This window comes from Asterias amurensis, chromosome 2 (genome assembly GCF_032118995.1).
Source record: "Asterias amurensis chromosome 2, ASM3211899v1".
Classification (NCBI taxonomy): Eukaryota; Metazoa; Echinodermata; class Asteroidea; order Forcipulatida; family Asteriidae; genus Asterias; species Asterias amurensis.
The window spans coordinates 14,514,687-14,533,836 of record NC_092649.1 but is presented as its reverse complement, the minus strand read 5'-3'; the positions used below and the strand labels follow the sequence as shown (position 1 = coordinate 14,533,836).

The 19,150-nt window shown below is 38.6% G+C and overlaps 1 protein-coding gene and 1 long non-coding RNA gene across 2 annotated transcripts; one reads left to right on the top strand and one right to left on the bottom strand.

The window, feature by feature from the left end:
• Nucleotides 1–978: 978 nt before the first annotated feature.
• On the bottom strand, nucleotides 979–11,318 carry LOC139954163 (uncharacterized). Its single transcript, XR_011788061.1, has 3 exons — nucleotides 11,227–11,318; nucleotides 10,235–10,459; nucleotides 979–1,107 (listed from the first exon to the last, which is right to left on the bottom strand). It is a non-coding gene; the product is annotated as an uncharacterized lncRNA (long non-coding RNA).
• A 5,711-nt stretch (nucleotides 11,319–17,029) lies between these two features.
• Nucleotides 17,030–18,824, top strand: LOC139933926 (galanin receptor 2b-like). Its single transcript, XM_071928162.1, has one exon. It carries the CDS (start codon nucleotides 17,477–17,479, stop codon nucleotides 18,551–18,553), a length of 1,077 nt encoding a protein of 358 aa, XP_071784263.1. The 5' UTR covers nucleotides 17,030–17,476; the 3' UTR covers nucleotides 18,554–18,824.
• Nucleotides 18,825–19,150: the final 326 nt, after the last annotated feature.

Below are 19,150 nucleotides of genomic sequence, written 5' to 3'. Positions count from 1 at the left end.
GGATTCGAACCCGCACATTTTTGTTAAATTAGACATATCAAAATTCAAGTTTAGTAGATATGTGAAAAACCTTCCAAGACTTACCCATTGAAGATAAAAGATGCCGTCACATGGATGAACTATAGGCCTAGTGGTTGGAGTGAAGCATTGAGTTTCTAGATAGCATAGTCTTTAGAGTCACATGGAAAGGGTGCAGTGAGTTTCTACACATGTTCCTATGTTCTTTTCATCATCTGTGCAGGCAGCAGCCAACTCTGTCAAAGAAACAACCAGCCTGGCAACTGAATTAAGAATTAAGAAACACATGACATTATCAGACACTTTATTATTAAAAAAATCACACGATTGTTAGGTTTTTGAAAGACAATTGACAAAACAGTACCAACTTTTACATTGTGAAAATTAAGATGGCACATTTGCTCGGGTAATAAATATTTAAAATTAAGAAAACACTAGGTTAAGAAGTTTCAAGGTACTGGGCAGCTTCAGCTTGTGACAACTCGGGTATTCTGATAATTAAATTAGTTCACCTCTTAATCTGGCGATGTAAAGAAAAAAAAGAAGTAACATTCCTAGCTTAAAGGAACACGTTGCCTTAGATGGGTGAAGTTGATCTTTGAAAAGCGTTTGGTACATTACTTCAGAGGGAGCCATTTCTCACAATGTTTTATACTATCAACCTCTCCCCATTTATTAGTAATCAAAAAAAGGTTCAATACTAATAATTATTAAGAGTGTCCAATAGTGTCCACTACCTTTAATAGTTACTGGTTTTTGCCCAATTGGTAATTAAATTAACCAATGTGGTGTCACATGGTTGAATAAACACATCACTTGAAGCTGATACAAAAAAGCCAACTCAATATGTACTGTTGTGATTTTTTGTGTACTCGGAGAATAATTCAAATTTAGTAGATGTGGGATAAAACTTCAAGACTTACCCAATGAAGACAATAGTTGCTGTCATGAATGAACTTCCGTGGTTGGAGTGAAGCATCGAGTTTCTTGACAGCAGAGCCCGTACAGTCACATGGATAGCCTGCAGTGGATTTCTAGACTCGTTCCAAGTTGTCACACTTTCACCATCTGTGCAGGCAGCAGCCAACTCTGTCAAAGAAACAACCAGCATGGCAACAGAAACTGATTTAAGAAATACATGACATTTTCAACCACAATAATTATTAAAATTCACAAGATTGGAAAGTTTTCGAAAGCCAGTTGACAAAACAACAGCAACTCGTAACCTGTGAAAACTTGAGCTCATCGGTTGTCGAAGTTGCGAGATGTTTAAAGACCTGCTTGAACGAAAATGTGAAGTCGTGAACTTTAAAATGTTTTTGACGAATAAGGAAATCGAGTCATATGATTATAAATAGGTTTCAATTGTGTAAAAAAACAATCATTTTGTATGCCCTTATCCACAGCTTTTCTGCGAGATTTGCGAAAAGCCCTGTTACGTAATCACTCTCAAAACATCATAAGTAGATAAAGTTGCTTTGTTGCAGCGTGGATGTATAACAAAGCAAACTTCCACAAATAATGTCAGCGGCATTGTCCTAAAAAAAACTTTAGGTAGGGGCCTGATTTTTTAATTGATAATTACGAAAAGTTTAGAAGTGTACACATATTAAAATGAAATTAAAATGTTGAACAGGCGCATTATAATTTTTTTATAAACAAGTAAAAATACCATTTCCGTTGAAAATATTCCGCTCAGGTAGCTGTTTAATGAAAGAAAAAAATACTTGTCGCATGAAGTTGTGTGCTTTCCGATGCTTGATTTCGAGACCTCAAATTCTAAATCTGAGGTCTCGAAATCAAATTCATGGAAACTCACTTCTCCTCAAAAACTACGTTATCTCAGAGGGAGCCGTTTCTCACAATGTTTTATACTATCAACAGCTCCCCATTACATTGTTGTTACCAAGCAAGGTTTTATGCTAGCAATTATTTTAAGTAATTACCAATAGTGCTAATAATAATAAATAATAATAATAATAAGACTTGTAATGCGCACATATCCACCCTGCTGGGTGTTCAAGGCGCAGTAAACCAAAACAAAACAAAACAAAAACACAACACAAAGAAAAACAGACAGAACAAAATTAGTCATTGAAAACCTGTGACATAAGATAAGTTTTGAGAAGAGACTTGAATTTTGCGGTACAAAGACAAGATCGAAGATTAAGTGGTAGAGAGTTCCAGATGCGTGGCGCGGCTACAGAAAAAGACCTGTCACCCCATGAGTGTCGAGACTTGGGTTCAATGAGGAGAAGCATGGAACTTGATCGAAGATTCCTTGATGGAGTGTAAACTTGAAGCAGTTCAGAAATATAGTGGGGAGCCTTGCCATTGAGAGCTTTGTGGACAATGAGCATCAGCTTGAAGATGATTCGTTGAGAGATAGGGAGCCAGTGTAGTTGTTTCAGAATGGGGGTGATAGAACAGGATTTTCTAGACAGTGTCACAATGCGGGCAGCAGTATTTTGGAGCCGTTGAAGTCGGGAAATCTGGTTGTTAGGAAGACTGTAGAGAAGAGCATTGCCGTTGTCAAGACGAGAAGTAACAAATGCGTGAATGACCTTTTCAGTGGCACTTTTGTCCAAGTACTTGCGAATCTTACCTATATTCCTGATGTGATATGATGATAAACGAACAATGTTGTTGATGTGTGGCTGAAGTGTCATCGATGAATCAAAAATAACCCCTAAGTTCCGAGCTTTCAGCGAGGGAGCTATCCGAGCATCACCGATGGAGATGTATGGCACTGAAACCTTAGTTAACTGTTAACGTGACCCAAATAAAAGGAACTCTGTCTTATCATCATTTAACTTCAGGAAGTTTTGTTGTGTCCAACGTCGAATCTCTTGGATGCATTTCTCAAGTCTTGCAATAGATGCATTGGCGTTTTCTTGAGAAGATTTAAACGTGATGTATAGCTGAGTGTCGTCTGCGTACACATGGTAATTCAGATTAAATTTGAGGATGATGTCACGAATCGGTAAAGTGTACAGCGTAAAACCACTGCGGGCCGAGTACCGACCCCTGTGGCACAGAGTAGTTCAAAACAACAGGGTCGGATATTGCAGTGCCAATACATACATGCTGAGTTCTGTTGTGGAGATACGATTTGCACCATGCTAGGGCTGTGTCCTCTATGCCAAGGTGATTCTGGAGCCGAGAGAGAAGGATGTTATGATCAACAGTGTCAAAAGCAGCACTCAAGTCTAGCAGGACTAGTGCTGTAAGGTTACCATTGTCCATAGAAGAGAGAATATCGTTGCTCACACGGACTAGTGCAGCCTCGGTCCCATGGAAAGGCTTGTATGCTGACTGGAACACGTCGGACAGGTTGAAAGTATGAATGTGATCAGAAATACGTGATGACACTACTCGTTCGATGACTTTTCCAAGATATTTTAAGTTTGCAACCGGTCTGTAGTTTTTGAATATCTCCTTGTCCAGGTTTGGTTTCTTGATGAGCGGCCTGATGTAGGAAACTTTGAGGCTATCGGGGAAACAACCGGAACTGAGAGATTCGTTTACAAGCTTAGTGATGTAGGGTACAAATATATCAATGTTTTGCTTTATCATGGATGTTGATACTGGATCCAGCTCACAGAAATGCTAGTGCATTTAAGGATTGAGAAACACAAGTTAAAGAGGTTTCAAGGGACTGGACAGTTTAAGCTTTTACATCGAGGGTTGACTGATTATGAAGTTGTTCAACATCTCAATCTGGCGTTGATAAAACTTCTGACTTAGTAATAAAACACTTTTTGTTTTATTATTAGAGGTTAGGGGGTGGGGCATGGCCCCCATCGGCCCTTGATTATTTTGGCAATGTTGTCAACAATTCATTTAAAAAAACAACAGGAGAACAATTTATTACATTTCATACAAATGAGGGCTGAACTTTCATTAGATTGGAAATTTCTTTAAAAGAATGGCTCAAACATTGGTGAAACTTCACAGGTGACACATATATATATATATACAAATAGAGCAGTACAAGTGTGTCCACAAAATATTGTTGGGCCTTTTGCTGCTATACACCTGATGTGGATTTGTCTTTAAAGACAAAGCAAGTTTTAAGTGAAGAGGCAATTTTTAAGTATAATCTTTACTGAAGGAAATTAAGAGTTAAGACTTATCACCTAACAATGTTTCTTTCTTATCCCTTGTCCAAACGATTTCAAAACAAAAAAAATTATGAAGCTGAGTATATCATTTTAAACAAGTTAATGAATTAATGTTAAATCATAATTTACACAAGTGTTTGTGACCAATAAAAATATCGAGAGTTATTTACCCAATAATAATGTATTGTTTGCTTTGTTTAAGCTGACTATAATCATGGTAAATGACCTTTTCCAGTAGTATTTTAAGTGTATGTGTGCATAATGTTTTTGTTATGGTTTGTACATTTAAGTAGGCCTAAATAAAATAATATTTTTTAAATCGACTTGAGAGTTAAAAAGTGAACCAGTAAATTGAACCTAGCGTACGAATGCAGGAGAGTCTATTATAAATACCCCAGATAAGAAAATGTCTCCTGAATTCCGAACAAAAGTAGCACGCACCGATCGCGATGTTTCAAAGGAACTATTATCGAACGAACGACGTGTACAAGTTGCAGGCAGAACAATGACACTACGGTAAATGATTGCCGCGGCATCCCACACACGTGAGGCCTGAAAAAACGGCGGAACCAATTTCTACAAGGACGCTGTAAAATGTATGCTGTATAAGGTGCCTGCTTCGCGTGACGTCATAGTAGGCATGTACTATGTTTTAGTGGATCGTAGAGATGAGATCGGTACCTAAATAGCACCTGCTACGCGTGAATGTGCGTCGCGAATTTTTGACTGAGAAAAAAAGAAAAAAAGAAAAAAAGGGGGGAGGGGAAACACAAGAAGTTCTTCTGCCAAAATTAAACAAACAAAGAAACACAATCATGATTTTTTAGCGTATCGACAGCGAATCCGCGAAATAAGAGATTGCCTGAATTTTTCAATACATGGTAGGCCCGACAGTACACGCTATTTAATGCCTGGCTAGAACAATATTATGCACTGAAAATACAACATTTGCCTGGGAACACTATTTAAGGCAGTGGACACTATTGGTAATTACTCAAAATAATTATTAGCATAAAACCTTACTTGGTGACGAGAGGTTGATAGCATAAAACATTGTGAGACACGGCTCCCTCTGAACTGACATAGTTTTCGAGAAAGATGCAATTTTTAATGGGTTTATTTCGAGACCTCAGAATCAACCATCTAAAAGCACAAAACTTCGTGTGACAAGGGTGTTTTCCTTTCATTATTATTTCGCAACTCCACGACCAATTTAGCTCAAATTTTCTCAGGTTTGTTATTGTATGCATTTGTTTAGATACAGCAAGTGAGAATACTGGTCTTTGACAATTACCAATAGTGTCCAGTGTCTTTAAGGAAAAACAACATTTGGACATGCACGGTTGTTTTAGAAAACGTAACATTGACTTTTGGGATGCAAATTGAGAGTTGAACAAAATCAAAATGTTAGCAAGTCGTTGATAAACCTGGGGCACATAATATGGCAAAATAATTAAAGATTACATTATCCGCTTCTGAACAATTTTGGAGCTAACTATCAGTACATTAGCAACACTTTAAGAAATAGACATCATGAGCCTAAACAAAATAACAATAAATTAATAAAGAACAACATCGGTAATAAATTGAACATTTCATTTCCTTTGTGGTCATGTTGTGTCCAAATCTCCCTTGCCTACAGAATGTTGCTGTTTTGTTTTACACTCCCATGTTTTGTTTTTATGTTGTGTCCACAAATCACCCCTCATGTCTGTAGCTGTTTTCTCAATGTCCAGTTTGTTTAACTGTAGTAATAATTGTAATATTTTTTTTATCATGTAAACTTGCACATATATTTTTGATGTAATTTTATTGATACAAATGCCATTAGTCTATGACTTTTCGTTTGGTCTTGTATTTTTATATGAAAAACCCCAATATTGAATTGATTTGAAATATTCAAACACTTTAGATTGTCAGGTCTGTAAGTGGCATGATACAAATGAGCAAAAAACAAAAAAAAATTCCCAATGTGTTAGAGTCAATTTTCAGACGTCGCAACACTGGCTTCAGGGAAAAAAATATCAGTTAATAAAAAATCTTCAATTTTGGAAACTCTGAAATACCTGAACGATTTGCGCAGCCCAGCCCAGAGACAGTCAACAGTGGTGAAAGCACAACATCGATTTTAAAACAATTTCAGCGTTGAAAAACATTCAGCAAATTTTGATAGATTGGAAAAGTTTCCGTATGGCGCCACCACTTTTTCAGTCGAATTAAAATAATATAGTATCTAATTTACCTGATTGACATATCCCTTTTTGTAAAACTGTGTGAAAAAGTGGTGGTGCCATACGGAAAGTTATCCAAATTAATATTACAACATCCACAACGTATCTGTACATTTACAACATTTTACAGAAAAAAAATGAATCTCCAGAAATATCAACCAAATACACCTCAATAACGGTAATAATTTCAACATTGAGAAGTTCAGAATTGGCAGATTTGTAGATAAGAATTACCACAAAATCAACTATGTACAACGGCAGTCTTTATTTTCACCGGGTATTGGATGGGTTGGTCCATGGTGTGTGAGGCCGGTCGTTGGACGGCATGGTGTATGCGAGGCCGGTGGTTGGACGGGTTGCCCCCATGGTGTGCACCGGTGGTCGCAGCGAACATACCTGCATACAGTCAGTTTGGTTTTTGGATAATGGCCTTCACGTCTCTAAATGCATCTCAGAAACATAGATTTCAATCAACCAACAATAATATACTCTGTTCAACTTCGAGATTTCTGGATATGATCGATTAACGTAACTTACGGTCTTATATTGGGGCTCATGATGTGCGTGTCGTAATTGTATGCAGCCGCCACTGGCACTGGGGACTGATGATTATTACACAACTCGAACGACACAAGTGAGACAAATAACATTGCCTAAAGAAATCGTTGCTGTTCATGACTGTTGTCCAAATGAGCAATTGAGTGAAAATTCAATATTTTTGATGCAATACACCTCGCTTTCTGCAAGACAAGTAAAAGATGGCACTGCTACAAAGGAATACTCACTCGTGGTAATTCACACTACCTATCACGACCCTCGCTCGCTCCCTCATCGAGCTGATGCTAGCCGCGTTTCCGACCCGATTTTTGTTTAATGCCAGCAGGCCAATTATTCCGGAAGTAAGGGAAAATAGAACCCATGCAATTAAAGGCGTTGGAATTTTGGCCTCCCATCCATTCTAATTGTAACGAATTTACAATGGGTGCGTTGGCTTAGCTTTCCTGGGTCGACCCCGGTGTGTGGCGGGTTTTATTCCAGGACGAACGTGGGTAATTATCTGCACACGTTCGTCCTGGAAAAAAAGAAAACGCCACACACCGGGGTCGACCTGGGGAAGCTAATCGCACGCACCCAGTATGGTTCATCAGTGGAGTCTTCTAATGTATTTACTGTGTAGCGGTGTATTTCTATACACATTATAGGTCACGTGATCTCATGTAAACATTGGTAGCGCAATCGGTCCATTGAATGTAATCATTAGAGCTTTTATTTTTTACAATTTTAAAGAAACATCATTTTAAAAAAAGTAAACTAAGAGGTCGAATTAGAATAATTGGTGGTAAAACCAAAAATTAGCAGCCACAATTAAGACCTCATCATCAAGACCATTGAATACATACGCTAAAGAACTTGCACTCATTTCAAGTAAATGTACCTTGTATCATGCTACAAGATGAACATTGATTAAATCATGCGCAGACTTAATTTTGGAGGGGTGCCATATGGAAAACTTGACGAATTGTCTATACTCATATGTACAGAAAGTAAAATGAACACAAAAAGGAGAACCATAACTTTACTTTGGCTATGAGGGGTGCCAACTGGCCACCTTCATGAAGACTCTATACCCAAATGTCCAGGGAGTAAGATGAATACAAAAAACCATGTATCTCGCATACTTGTATAGGTAACTTATGCAGGGTGCAAATTGGCAAACTTGAGGAAGTGTACGTGTGTGTGCATGGTCTATGAATACAAACAGGCAATACACAAATTCCCTATGGACACGAGGGGTGCCATCTGGCACTCTTCATGAAGAGTCTATTGACCCCTTGCACGCGCGTCACATGCGGCGACTGATGCCACGCTCACCCATAGCTATAGAATAGAATAACTAGATCGGACGCGCGTACATACGCGGGTTGTGGCATGGGGGCCACCATGACCCATTTCCCGTGTACATTTTCTGTGCGTTGCCGTCAACACAATAACTTTTGCCGTCAGCATGTGACATTTATCGCGTCACAAAAGGCTCATCTCCCGTGTTCATTTTCTGCGCGTTTTCTTTCGAACGTGAATTTTTATCACGTCCATGGCGAATTAAAACTTTTTTTACACAGACAATGGCACGTATGTACGTGCGGCCGGTCTAGTTATTTAATTCTATATCTATGCGCTCACCATGTTGGTGGGCAGTTAGGGTAACGTGTATTAATGTTGCGTTGACTAAAATGCGCACGTCACTGCATATCGCACAGCATAGAGTAATATATAAAAACGCACAGTGAAATTGCCCACCAGTATGGCGCATTCAAGATTTTTCTGATGACTGCAGGTGAATTGGGTCAATACTCCCATGTACAGATAAAAAAAATGATGACAAAAAGGCGTAAAAGTGACTTTGGTTATGAGAAAGGCCAATTGGCAAACTTCATGAAGAGTCTATACTCATGTGAACAGAGTGCAATATGATAACAAAAAGGCATACCATAAAGTCACTTTAGTTTTGAGGGGTGCCAATAGGAGAAGCAGACATAATGGCCTTATTTTGCATCTTGGAGCAGGCGTGCCATGCTCAGTATTGCATGCATGCACTGAGAAAAACTACTGTGAAAAAAGGGCTGTCTAAAAGTCTCCCATGGAAAACATGATGAAGTGTCTATACTCATATATACTGTGTAGATAGTATAATTATTACTTAAATGGCATTCCATGAAGTCACTTTGGCTGCCAATTGGCAACAATCATGACGAGTCTTTACTCTAAATTATGTACAGAACGTTAAATTCTGTGGAGTTTTTACCATAAGACCTTTTGCTGGCTGAACAATGTCAGTAATGGGTGACACAGTTCCACCAACTAGGAGAATGTTCACACGATGTAATTTGCTTGTACACAGAATTTGTAGTATTTACAATGCTGTCATGATTTTTCCGCCAATATTTTAATAATCATCCCATGAAGAAGCTGTGAATTCCTATATTTCCTACCCTCAAATTATTTGATTAGAAGGGGTAGCTGTCACCTATAGTCGAACAACTTGGCAATCTCCCTTGGCACAGCCATACTTCACACCGTGCAAAGTGAAAACCACAGCGCATGAGCTCACTCAAACCTCAGTAATTTACGTAGTCTAACCATACTCTCAAAAAAAAAACTTGTTTGTAGTAAAATACTGGTTTTATCAAACACAGCAAGTGATTTAAAGCAATGTCACAACATTCAGCTTTATTAAAAGGGCTTAGTTTTTAGTTGAAAGTGTTACAAGTATTCCATGCATTACTGTGTAGCTTTGCTCAATATATGTCACGTGATCACATGTAAACATTGGTAGCGCAATTGGTCTATTGATAAACTTTATGTAGAATTTATACTCCTATATACATACAGTAATAGAATACCATAGAACATACCATAAAAACACTTTCATTCTGAGGGGTGCAAATTGGCAAAGTGTCTATACTCATACATGTTCGACAGAGAGTAAAATGAATAGAATGAGGCACGCCATAAATTCACATTGGCTATGTGGGGTGTGAATGGGCAACCTTCATGAAGAATCTACGCTTCTACATACAGAGACCAAAATAAATACAAACAAACATACCATAAAGTTACTTATAACTAATAGCCAGGGCTCAACTTCATCTGTTTAGCGGCAAATACTGCTTAGCAAGTGTCTGTACTAAGCAGAAATTTAGTCGGGCACCAGTTGTGACAACGCATACTTTATGGAATTTTGGCTGATAACCAGTTTCTATTAAGCAACATTTTTCTGTGCTTAGCAAGTTTTTATGCTTACATGCTTTGTGAAATTGGGCCCTGATCCCCAGCCTAGTCCCCTAACAAAACCCAACTCACCTCTCTTCAAATCCTTTCCCAGTCCTTGCTGTACCCTGTCAATATCATCCAGATCCTTATCCACCTCCTTCAAGACACTCTTTAGACTTCTTGTACAACACTGCAGCCAAAATCACTGCAACTAATATCACAGCAGCACAGATGACAGATATTATGATGATTATCCAGGAAATTGAAGAGTATCTGAAGGGACCTATGGTTGAAGTCTGTGGTCCCATGTTTGACCTGATTGTAAACAGACATTAGCTTCCATTATATATCAAGATTTCAAGATACAATGTATACAACGCTAAACACAAGACATCTGTGCTTGCCTTGTGTGGATTCAAACAACGAGGCTTGTAAAAGTAAGTTCACAGATGGGTTTTTGTCAACATAATGAAAACTGAATAGCAAGGTTATAAAGAGAGATATGATAATAGCCAAAAGTTAAAGTTCAACTTACTGATTTCGAGACCTAAAATTCTAAACATGAAGTATTGATATCAAATTCCTGGAAAATTACTTCTTTCTCGAAAACTACTACACTTCAGTGGGAGCCGTTTCTCACAGTAATTTATACTACCGACCTCTCCCCATTTCTCCTTACCAAGTAAGGTTTTATGCTAATCATTATTTTGAGTAATTACCAAAAGTGTCCACTGCCTTTAAAATCACATCGGAAAAAGATAAAAGAAAGTAAAAGATAGAAAAACTAGTTTATGAGTTTGGTTCACACCGAGATGTGTGGGAAATCTAGTCCTACACCAGGGCCTAAATTCATTAAGCCTGAAAACGCAAAAAAAGAGCTCAGCACAGACTAATTTGCGTACCAGAATAAAGTTACCAGCCAAACTACCATGTCACAAGTACAATTTGCTACTGGTGTTCTGCTCATTTCTGCTAAGCAGAAAAGTAGTAAGCAATATGTTCTACGTAGGCAGCTCTATGAGAGGCTTGAAGATTTGAAGCTGTACCCCCCCACCCCCATGCTACTTCATGAAGGAACTCACCTGAACTTGCAGCATGCTCCAATCCTTCATGCCAACCCCATCAATGTATCGGTAACTTGAGTGATCACAGCCATAGAAAACAATCCAACAACTCCATCCATGATGAATCCAATAGTTACATTGACTCCATTGTCTACAACTCTTGAAGCCTGCTTTCATCACTGTACAGACCTAATCAGAAGATATAGGTAGAAAATAATATAAGTTGACCTTCCCACTGCTAGCTGACCATTCAACGTCATAATTAGAAAATGACATGAAACATTATCAGGAATGAGCAGCAAGGCTTAACAATTGGCTCTAATGAAAATAAACATAGAAAAGGATGAGCACCAAAGGTAACCCCTTGTAGGTTTGGCTCAACAGACATGAAACATCAAAGGAATGATGAGCAGCAAGGATTACCCCTTGTAAAACTCTGGCTGAAATGACATGAAACATTTGGAATGAGCAGCCATGTCTTTATATACCAATTGTAATTTTGGCTGAAATGACAATATGACATGAAACATCATAAGGAATGAGCAGCAAGGCTTACCCCTGGTTGTTTTGGCTGAGATTCCGACATCAAAAATCAAATGAATGAGCAGCAAGGATAATGGATTGTTAGGCTCAAATTACATGAAACATTAAAAGGAATAAGCAGCAAGGCCTACACATTGTATGTTGGCTCAAATAATATGGAACGAACAGCAATGCTTACCCCTAGTTATAGTTTTGGCTAATGGCAAGAAACGTCGAAAGGAATGAGCAGCAATGCTTAACCCCTTGTATAGTTTTGGCTCAAATGACAAGAAACTTCATAAGGAAAAAACAGAACAACAAATGATATTAAAAAACCCATAAAGATATAATTGTCCAACTCCAATATGAGTCCCATGACTCCAGCATTTTTATGAAAAATATTGATGTTTTAGTTGCATTTTCAGACTCTAAATAAATGCAGTAGGCTTACCAAAGAAATGGATCTCATTAACTCTATGGCTCTACAGATGACACTTTATGATAAGATGCTCACATCTCATAAACAAATGATGAACGAACTAATGCTAAATTGCACATAAACATCGGTGGCGCAAGTGGTTCCAAGATGCATAAAAAATATTCACTACTGCCCTCTAGTGGCAGGTTGATTTATTAAACGGGAATTGTAAATAACTTAATAATTATTTGTTTCTTTTTCCTCGCGGGGGTTGGAATTGAAGTTGTAGAAAAATATTTCACTTCGAAGCATGTCATAATTGATTAATTTTTGTTATGATTTGTTGATGACGTCAAAAGTGGCAGCATTGTAATAGAAGAGTATACGCAGATAATAAATATTTTGTGCACATCAGGCCTACCTTAACGACCGAGACGATTTTGTCAATCCCTGACAAAAGACAAACACCCAAACGTAACTGTCGACGTTAGCCTACACCCGATTGAGCACTACGAAAAATATGTAGAAACGAACGGTGTGTTTACTTTGTGTAAACAGAGGTAAGCTGATAGCTCGTAAGAAAGCGGACGAACCTTAGAGCCGGGGCTAAGGACTGGTTTGGTGTAGTAAAAAAAAAAAAAAGAAAAAAAAAAAAAAAATTAATAATTAGAGTATGTTAATGAACAATAAAATAATTTTTGAGTAATTGTATGTAACGATTTATGTGTTTAAAAAATAGATAAAGCAGTTGGGGTGACTCCGCCTACCCCTTTTGTGACGTCAATTGAGGCAGACTTTGCCTCGATCGAACGTCGAATACACGTACGTGCAAGTACAGGCAAGTCCTAGTCATGAATTTGTACGTTTCGGAAAAAAGGTTTATTTCTTGCATTTTTCCGGCAATGTTGACCAGGTGTATTGCTGCTGCTGTATTTTGCTGGTGGAGGCAGCAAAACAACTAAAAATGGGGTCAGTTGGCAAAGTCGTACGATCCGACTTTTTTTTCCAGCGCTGTGCAGCAAACACTTCGAGCCGTTGTGCTTCAAGTATCGCGCCTCGATTGACGTCACAAACAGCGCCCTCTCGGGTCGGGCCTACTATTTAAATTTGTTAATACAATGGAAACTAATGTTTAGAACCTTAGTTAAAGACAGTGGGCACTATCGGTAATTGTCAAAGATATAGCCTTCGCAGCAGTAGGTGTATCTCAACATGCATAAAATAACAAACATGTGAAAATTTGAGCTCAATCGGTCATCGAAGTTGTGAGATAATAATGAAAGAAAAATAACTCTTGTCACACGAAGTTGTGTGCATTTAGATGGTTGAAATCAAATTCGTGGAAAATTACTTCTCTCTCTAAAGCTATGGCACTCCAGATGGAGCCGTTTCTCACAATGTTTTATATCATCAACCTCTCCCAATTACTCGTCCCCAAGAAAGGTTTTAAGCCAACAATTATTTTGAGTAATTACCAATAGTGTCCACTGCCTTTAACTGTTAACTCATATTCTACTCATCAAATCGCATATTTAAGCGACAAAAGCTTTATTTTGACAAAATACCACTCCCGGTTGACTTTAAAGTTGCCTGCATTGAATACACACATCTTGCTCTGATTTTTCGTCAAACTAGTTTGACGTTTGCAGACGGCTGTGGCAAGTTATATTGTTATTAGTATTTATAAGAACTTATTGTTCTCATAATAATAGAACATTTTCGGGAGAATATTAAATTATGGTCCGTATTGCTCTTGTGGAAATTAATTTTGAAATAAGGTTGTTTTAGCCCTGATTTTTTGTCAAAATAGTTATATTGCTATTTATTAGAGCTTGTTATTTGTTTATAATGATTGAAAATGCCAGAGCGATTATTAGGTTACGGTCTGTATTCCCTCTTGTGAAAATTTGCTTTTGAATTAGGTTGTTTTGTCCGTCCATTTCAAAAAGAGCTCTTTAAAGTCAATTGTTGTTAGCCTTGCAGCACGGCCACGCTGGCGTCTAACTACCACCAGTTTCCTGTCTAAAAAAAAACCGAAAGGCTAGTTGCCATCATGAACGACTGAGTGACGTCTTACATTTTGATTGATTTTTTTTCTTCTCCTTATTTTCTTCTATTCATTGAAAGTAGGCCAAACGTTGACACAGCAGAGGGTGGCAAGAGAAACACCAGGTAGCTTGAGTGAGAGTAGACTTGACTCAAGTCCCAATCTTGGCCATTTTCGGGACCACATTTTGACGGCAAGCGCGGCGCGATATGCTTAGGGACCTCTCACACTAGAACGGGACTTGAATCAAGTCTAGAGTGCCGACTATATATAGCCTAGTAAGCTTCTTAGAAATAAAATCGCCTTGAATGTAATTGGACTATTATTAACGGCAATTAGTTATCAGGAAAATATTTACGTGTGATGTATTGCTTGCATTATGTATTAAACAGAAGTTACGCTTTTACCACAGTTTTTTTCCGTTTGTCTCAAATCTGAACAATAGACTAACCATTGACTGATCATAGACTGACCATGGACTGACCATAGACTGACCATAAACTGACAATACACTATAAAATACCAAAGGTTTCCAGTGCCTTTAAAGGAAGGTCACATAGGCCTAAACACTTCATTTTTTGTCTGGCTTTATCCGTTCAAACTGTTAACCTATAATTCTTGTTGCTAAATAATTGGTGTTCAGATCAATCATTAAAAGGTAATTTCTTAGGGTCGATTGTATGTTGCTATTTCTTTCATTTCTGGGCATAAAAACGGTGGCTCGTGAAACCATGTCCTGATTGCAAAGCCGCCCTCTATGTCTGGTTATCCATGGAGCAATAAACTGTTCATGAACCACTGATTGCACTCGCAGTGGGAAGCTGGACCCAACTCCAAACAGCTGATGCACAGACAATTTTGCTTAACAAATTCCTGCTTAGCTAAAATACGCAGAATATCAGTCAGAATTGGTACATGTGACATGGTATTTTGGCTGGTAACCGTACAGAATTGTGTTGTGCTTAGCTAATTGTGCTTACGCAACTCTATGAAATGGGGCCCTAGAGTGTTAAAAATCATGTATGCATCTTCTATGTAGCATCACTGACACTGTATTAATACTTCCAAAACTGTATGTTTGTTTAATTTTAATATGCCATTAAAGCTTTGATATATGAAGCTTGTAACGTGAACAATATTTCCCTCTGTAATTACGTCATATATGACGAGAAAATTGCATTACGAGACCTCAAAGTCTAATTCTGAGGTTTCAATCAAATTCATGGAAAACTACTTCTTTCTCGAAAACTACGATACTTCAGCGAGCCGTTTCTCACAGTGTTTAATCATCAACCTCGATCCCCATCACTCGTTACCAAGTAAGGTTTTATGGTAGTAATTATTTTGAGTTATGCCCAACAGTGTCCACTGCCTTTAAGGACATCGTTTTTACATGCAGAAATTGACATGGTTGAGAACACAAAACATGAACACTATAATTATGTGCAACTATTTTGTCAGCTCTACCATTCTTGTATACTACTCTTTAAATTTAATTTCGACTGAAAATGTGTTTCTAGGTCATGCAAATAGTCTTCCACGTCGTTCGTCTGTTCCTCGCTGCCGTTTTAGGCCTCAGTTAAGTCACCTTTCCCACAGATTGACTCATCCAAGAACAAATCCACTTTTAAATTAATGTGTGGTGTGGTGCAAACACTGTCTATCACTTTTGCATCAACTCTTTCAAAAAGGTTTTGCAGCTCGACCAGGACTTCCGTCCTAGGAGCAAATAACAGGGAGGGGCAAGAACTACAGTGCGGTCAATTTGGACTCAAGTTAAGATTTCACATCGTGATTACAATCTGCAAGTGCACTCATAAATCAACCTATCTTTAGACATATCACCGATGCTTTACAGATTCGTGAGATAACCATAAAATCGTAAAATTGCCTTTTCATTTTTGACCAAAAATATAGGTCTATGCCTTTGGAATTAATTTTTTTTTTTTTTGGCACCTCTTAAATTGACGGTTTTGGGCGATGACTTGTTTCGGGCAGCTCTCCTGATACTGCGGCGTTCAAACTCGAACCGGCATGCCGGTTCGAGTTTGAACGTCGCAACTTTTTTATTCCACGATTTTTTGAGGATTTTTTGTTAAATGATGACGTCAGCTTTTTAGCAAAAAAAATGATTAATTCCCAAATATTGTGAATTGACAGTATCCCCACACAGAAAAAAGGTATCCAGAGGAGCCTTGAATAAATAAAAATCAACGCATGGTTGATATCTGTTGATGTCTGTTAGGCCCTCAAGAAAAAAACATCGCTTCTTACGAAAACAACTTTTGTCTTGATTAATTTCTGAAAAGTCACCAAGGGGACGCTTTTGTTATTATTCTTGTTCTTGTTTCCCTTTTCCCTTATTTTTTGTTTATTTTTATATGACGGTCTTAATTAATAAAACAGCTATTGTGGCTGCGTACCTGGTGGATCTGGAGACAACCTTAAACAGAGGAAAACGGTGTGTATAAAGAAAGCCGTCAAATTTATTACGTGAAGCCTTTCATGCCTCCGTACTGTCCACAAAGAGAAAAAAAAATCAAGAGAAAAAAAGCAAAGACCTGGTTCAGTTCTGGCACAGCAATAACGCCCACGTGATTCAAGATTTTCCCCTGGACCAATCGCTGTGGACTTGCATGCCTATGTGTCTGTGTGTGTGTGTGTTAGACTTCACTTGATGGAGCTAAAAGTCATGATGTTTACAGTGTTAAGGCCGCTGCAGCGAATCATGCCCGCAACAGTGAAATCACCGAACGAGACCCGTCACACCATCGCAATTTGGGGGGTGGTCTGCTGGGATCCAATCGCCTTTTCATTTCGAGGTGACCGGTGAAATGAAACAGCTCGTGGAAAAGCCACTTTCATCGCAATCGGCAGTGGAATAGATTGGACGACATCTTAGGCCTTGACGATACTCCTCTCTTTTATGACACTTAATTCATTGGAGATGGTCACTGGAGACGGGCGGCTTTGAAACCAGTAAAACAGTTGTTTCGTGATTGACAATATGGAGTGTTGACGATGTTCCTTCATTCGACATTATTTCCAAATAATTTGAGTTGCTAACAAGCGTCAAAGATTTATGATAGCTGGATAAGGGGTCATTTATTGTTTTTATCCCTTGTCCCAAAGTTGGTTTTATACTGCTTTGATGGAACGATGCATCAGTGATTGACGCTGTCTTTTTTAGGCTAGGGACATTGATTCAGAATTTCAACTGAACACAACTTTTTAACGGGATATAAGCTTGGGTGTACAGTGAATTCCACAAACTCCTAACCATGGCGAACTTAAGTGCACTCACAACCAACATGACTGAAACCCCACCGGTTGGTCATACCGTTGACTCGAACAACATCATCGGGGCAGTGGCTGGACTGTTGGGCATCATCGGCAATGGAATGGTTTGCTTCGTAATGATTTGGTATCGTTCATTCTTCAAGTCAGTCACCAATAAACTCATGCTTCACCAGTCTGTGGTGGACTTGGTCCTGTCTTTGGTAATGCTTGTCACCAGGCTGTACACACCGTGGACTCAGTTCTATTGCCGGTTCAGTAGAGGGTGGTTATACTGGAGTCTCGCCCACACCTCCACCACCAGCATCATGCTCATCGCTTGCGACCGGTACACAGCAGTGTGCCACCCCACTAAATACCGTAAATGGTTCTCAATGTATCGCATCAAGTTTTACCTTATCCTGGTATGGGGTTTCCCAGTGATATGGCAATCGTACCTTATGTGGGTACATTTGCCCGCCTACGAAAATTCGTCCTGCTTAGCGACTTGGGGCGACAATGACGCCTTAAAGTTGGCCTTCGGAGTTGCCACATTTTGCTGGGAGTACATGGTGCCGTTGATTGTTATGACGGTCACCTATACCCATACCATTTTGTCACTTCGAATGAGGGTACTGACACGCGCTCGAAACGCAGCGGCCACGCAGCCAGCAGTCAACACGAGTAATAAAAACGCTCATAAAGACCCTCTGCAGACGGCCAAAGTGCGGTTGACCATCACATTCATGATTGTGGCTGTGCTCTTCATTATCTGCTGGAGCCCGAGCGAAATCACATGGCTGCTGTTTAACTTTGGTGTCATCGAGGATGGGTACTACTCCTCCCTCTGGCATCTTGGTGTGGAAACGCCCCTCCTCTGTTTAAATACATGTGTGAACCCAGTTATTTACTGCGTTACTTACACGCACTTTCGCAAGCACTTGAAGCTTGTTTTCTGCGGTAGGTGTAAAAACGAAGTGGGTGACTCCACTTATGTTGAAAACACGGAAAACAGCTCCGAGCAACAACGTTCCTCACAACGAGCCAGAGGAAAACCGCTAATGTTTCAGGTCAACACTTAAATTATTCGCGGGTACAATAACCGTTTAAGTATGTATATAATGTATAAAATGGAAAAACGCATGTTTATCAACTATTCTGTGGAAAGTGTATATTTTATCCGTGAAAAACGAAACAATAAGAAAATGTAAAGAAATATCTCTATGATGTAAAACGTTATGACAAAACATAACTGGCGTTTATCCCATCGGTTAAATAGTCGCACTATTATAACTAGAGGTAAATTAGAAATCGTGGTATATATCAATGCAATATTTTGTCCATCTAAGTTTTCCAGTAAGTGAACAAGCTTGGTGAATATAAATATCATGGTGATATAAATCCACCAAAGATGTGATTCTTGGGTATAAATAACTAATTTTGCTGATGCGATTTGTTGAACCACTAGAACCACATACAAATTATTGTATTTAAACTTACTAACGATTTTTAATCCAAAACGCAAAACAGAGATCACTGACTTAATACACGGTGACCTCACAAAGAATCTTAATATTATGTTTTCTGGTCATCGTTTTACGGACTGATGAATGTGTCAATTGTTTTTTAATCGACTTTTAGTACAAATTCGATGGATAAAATGTACCAGTACCCATTGC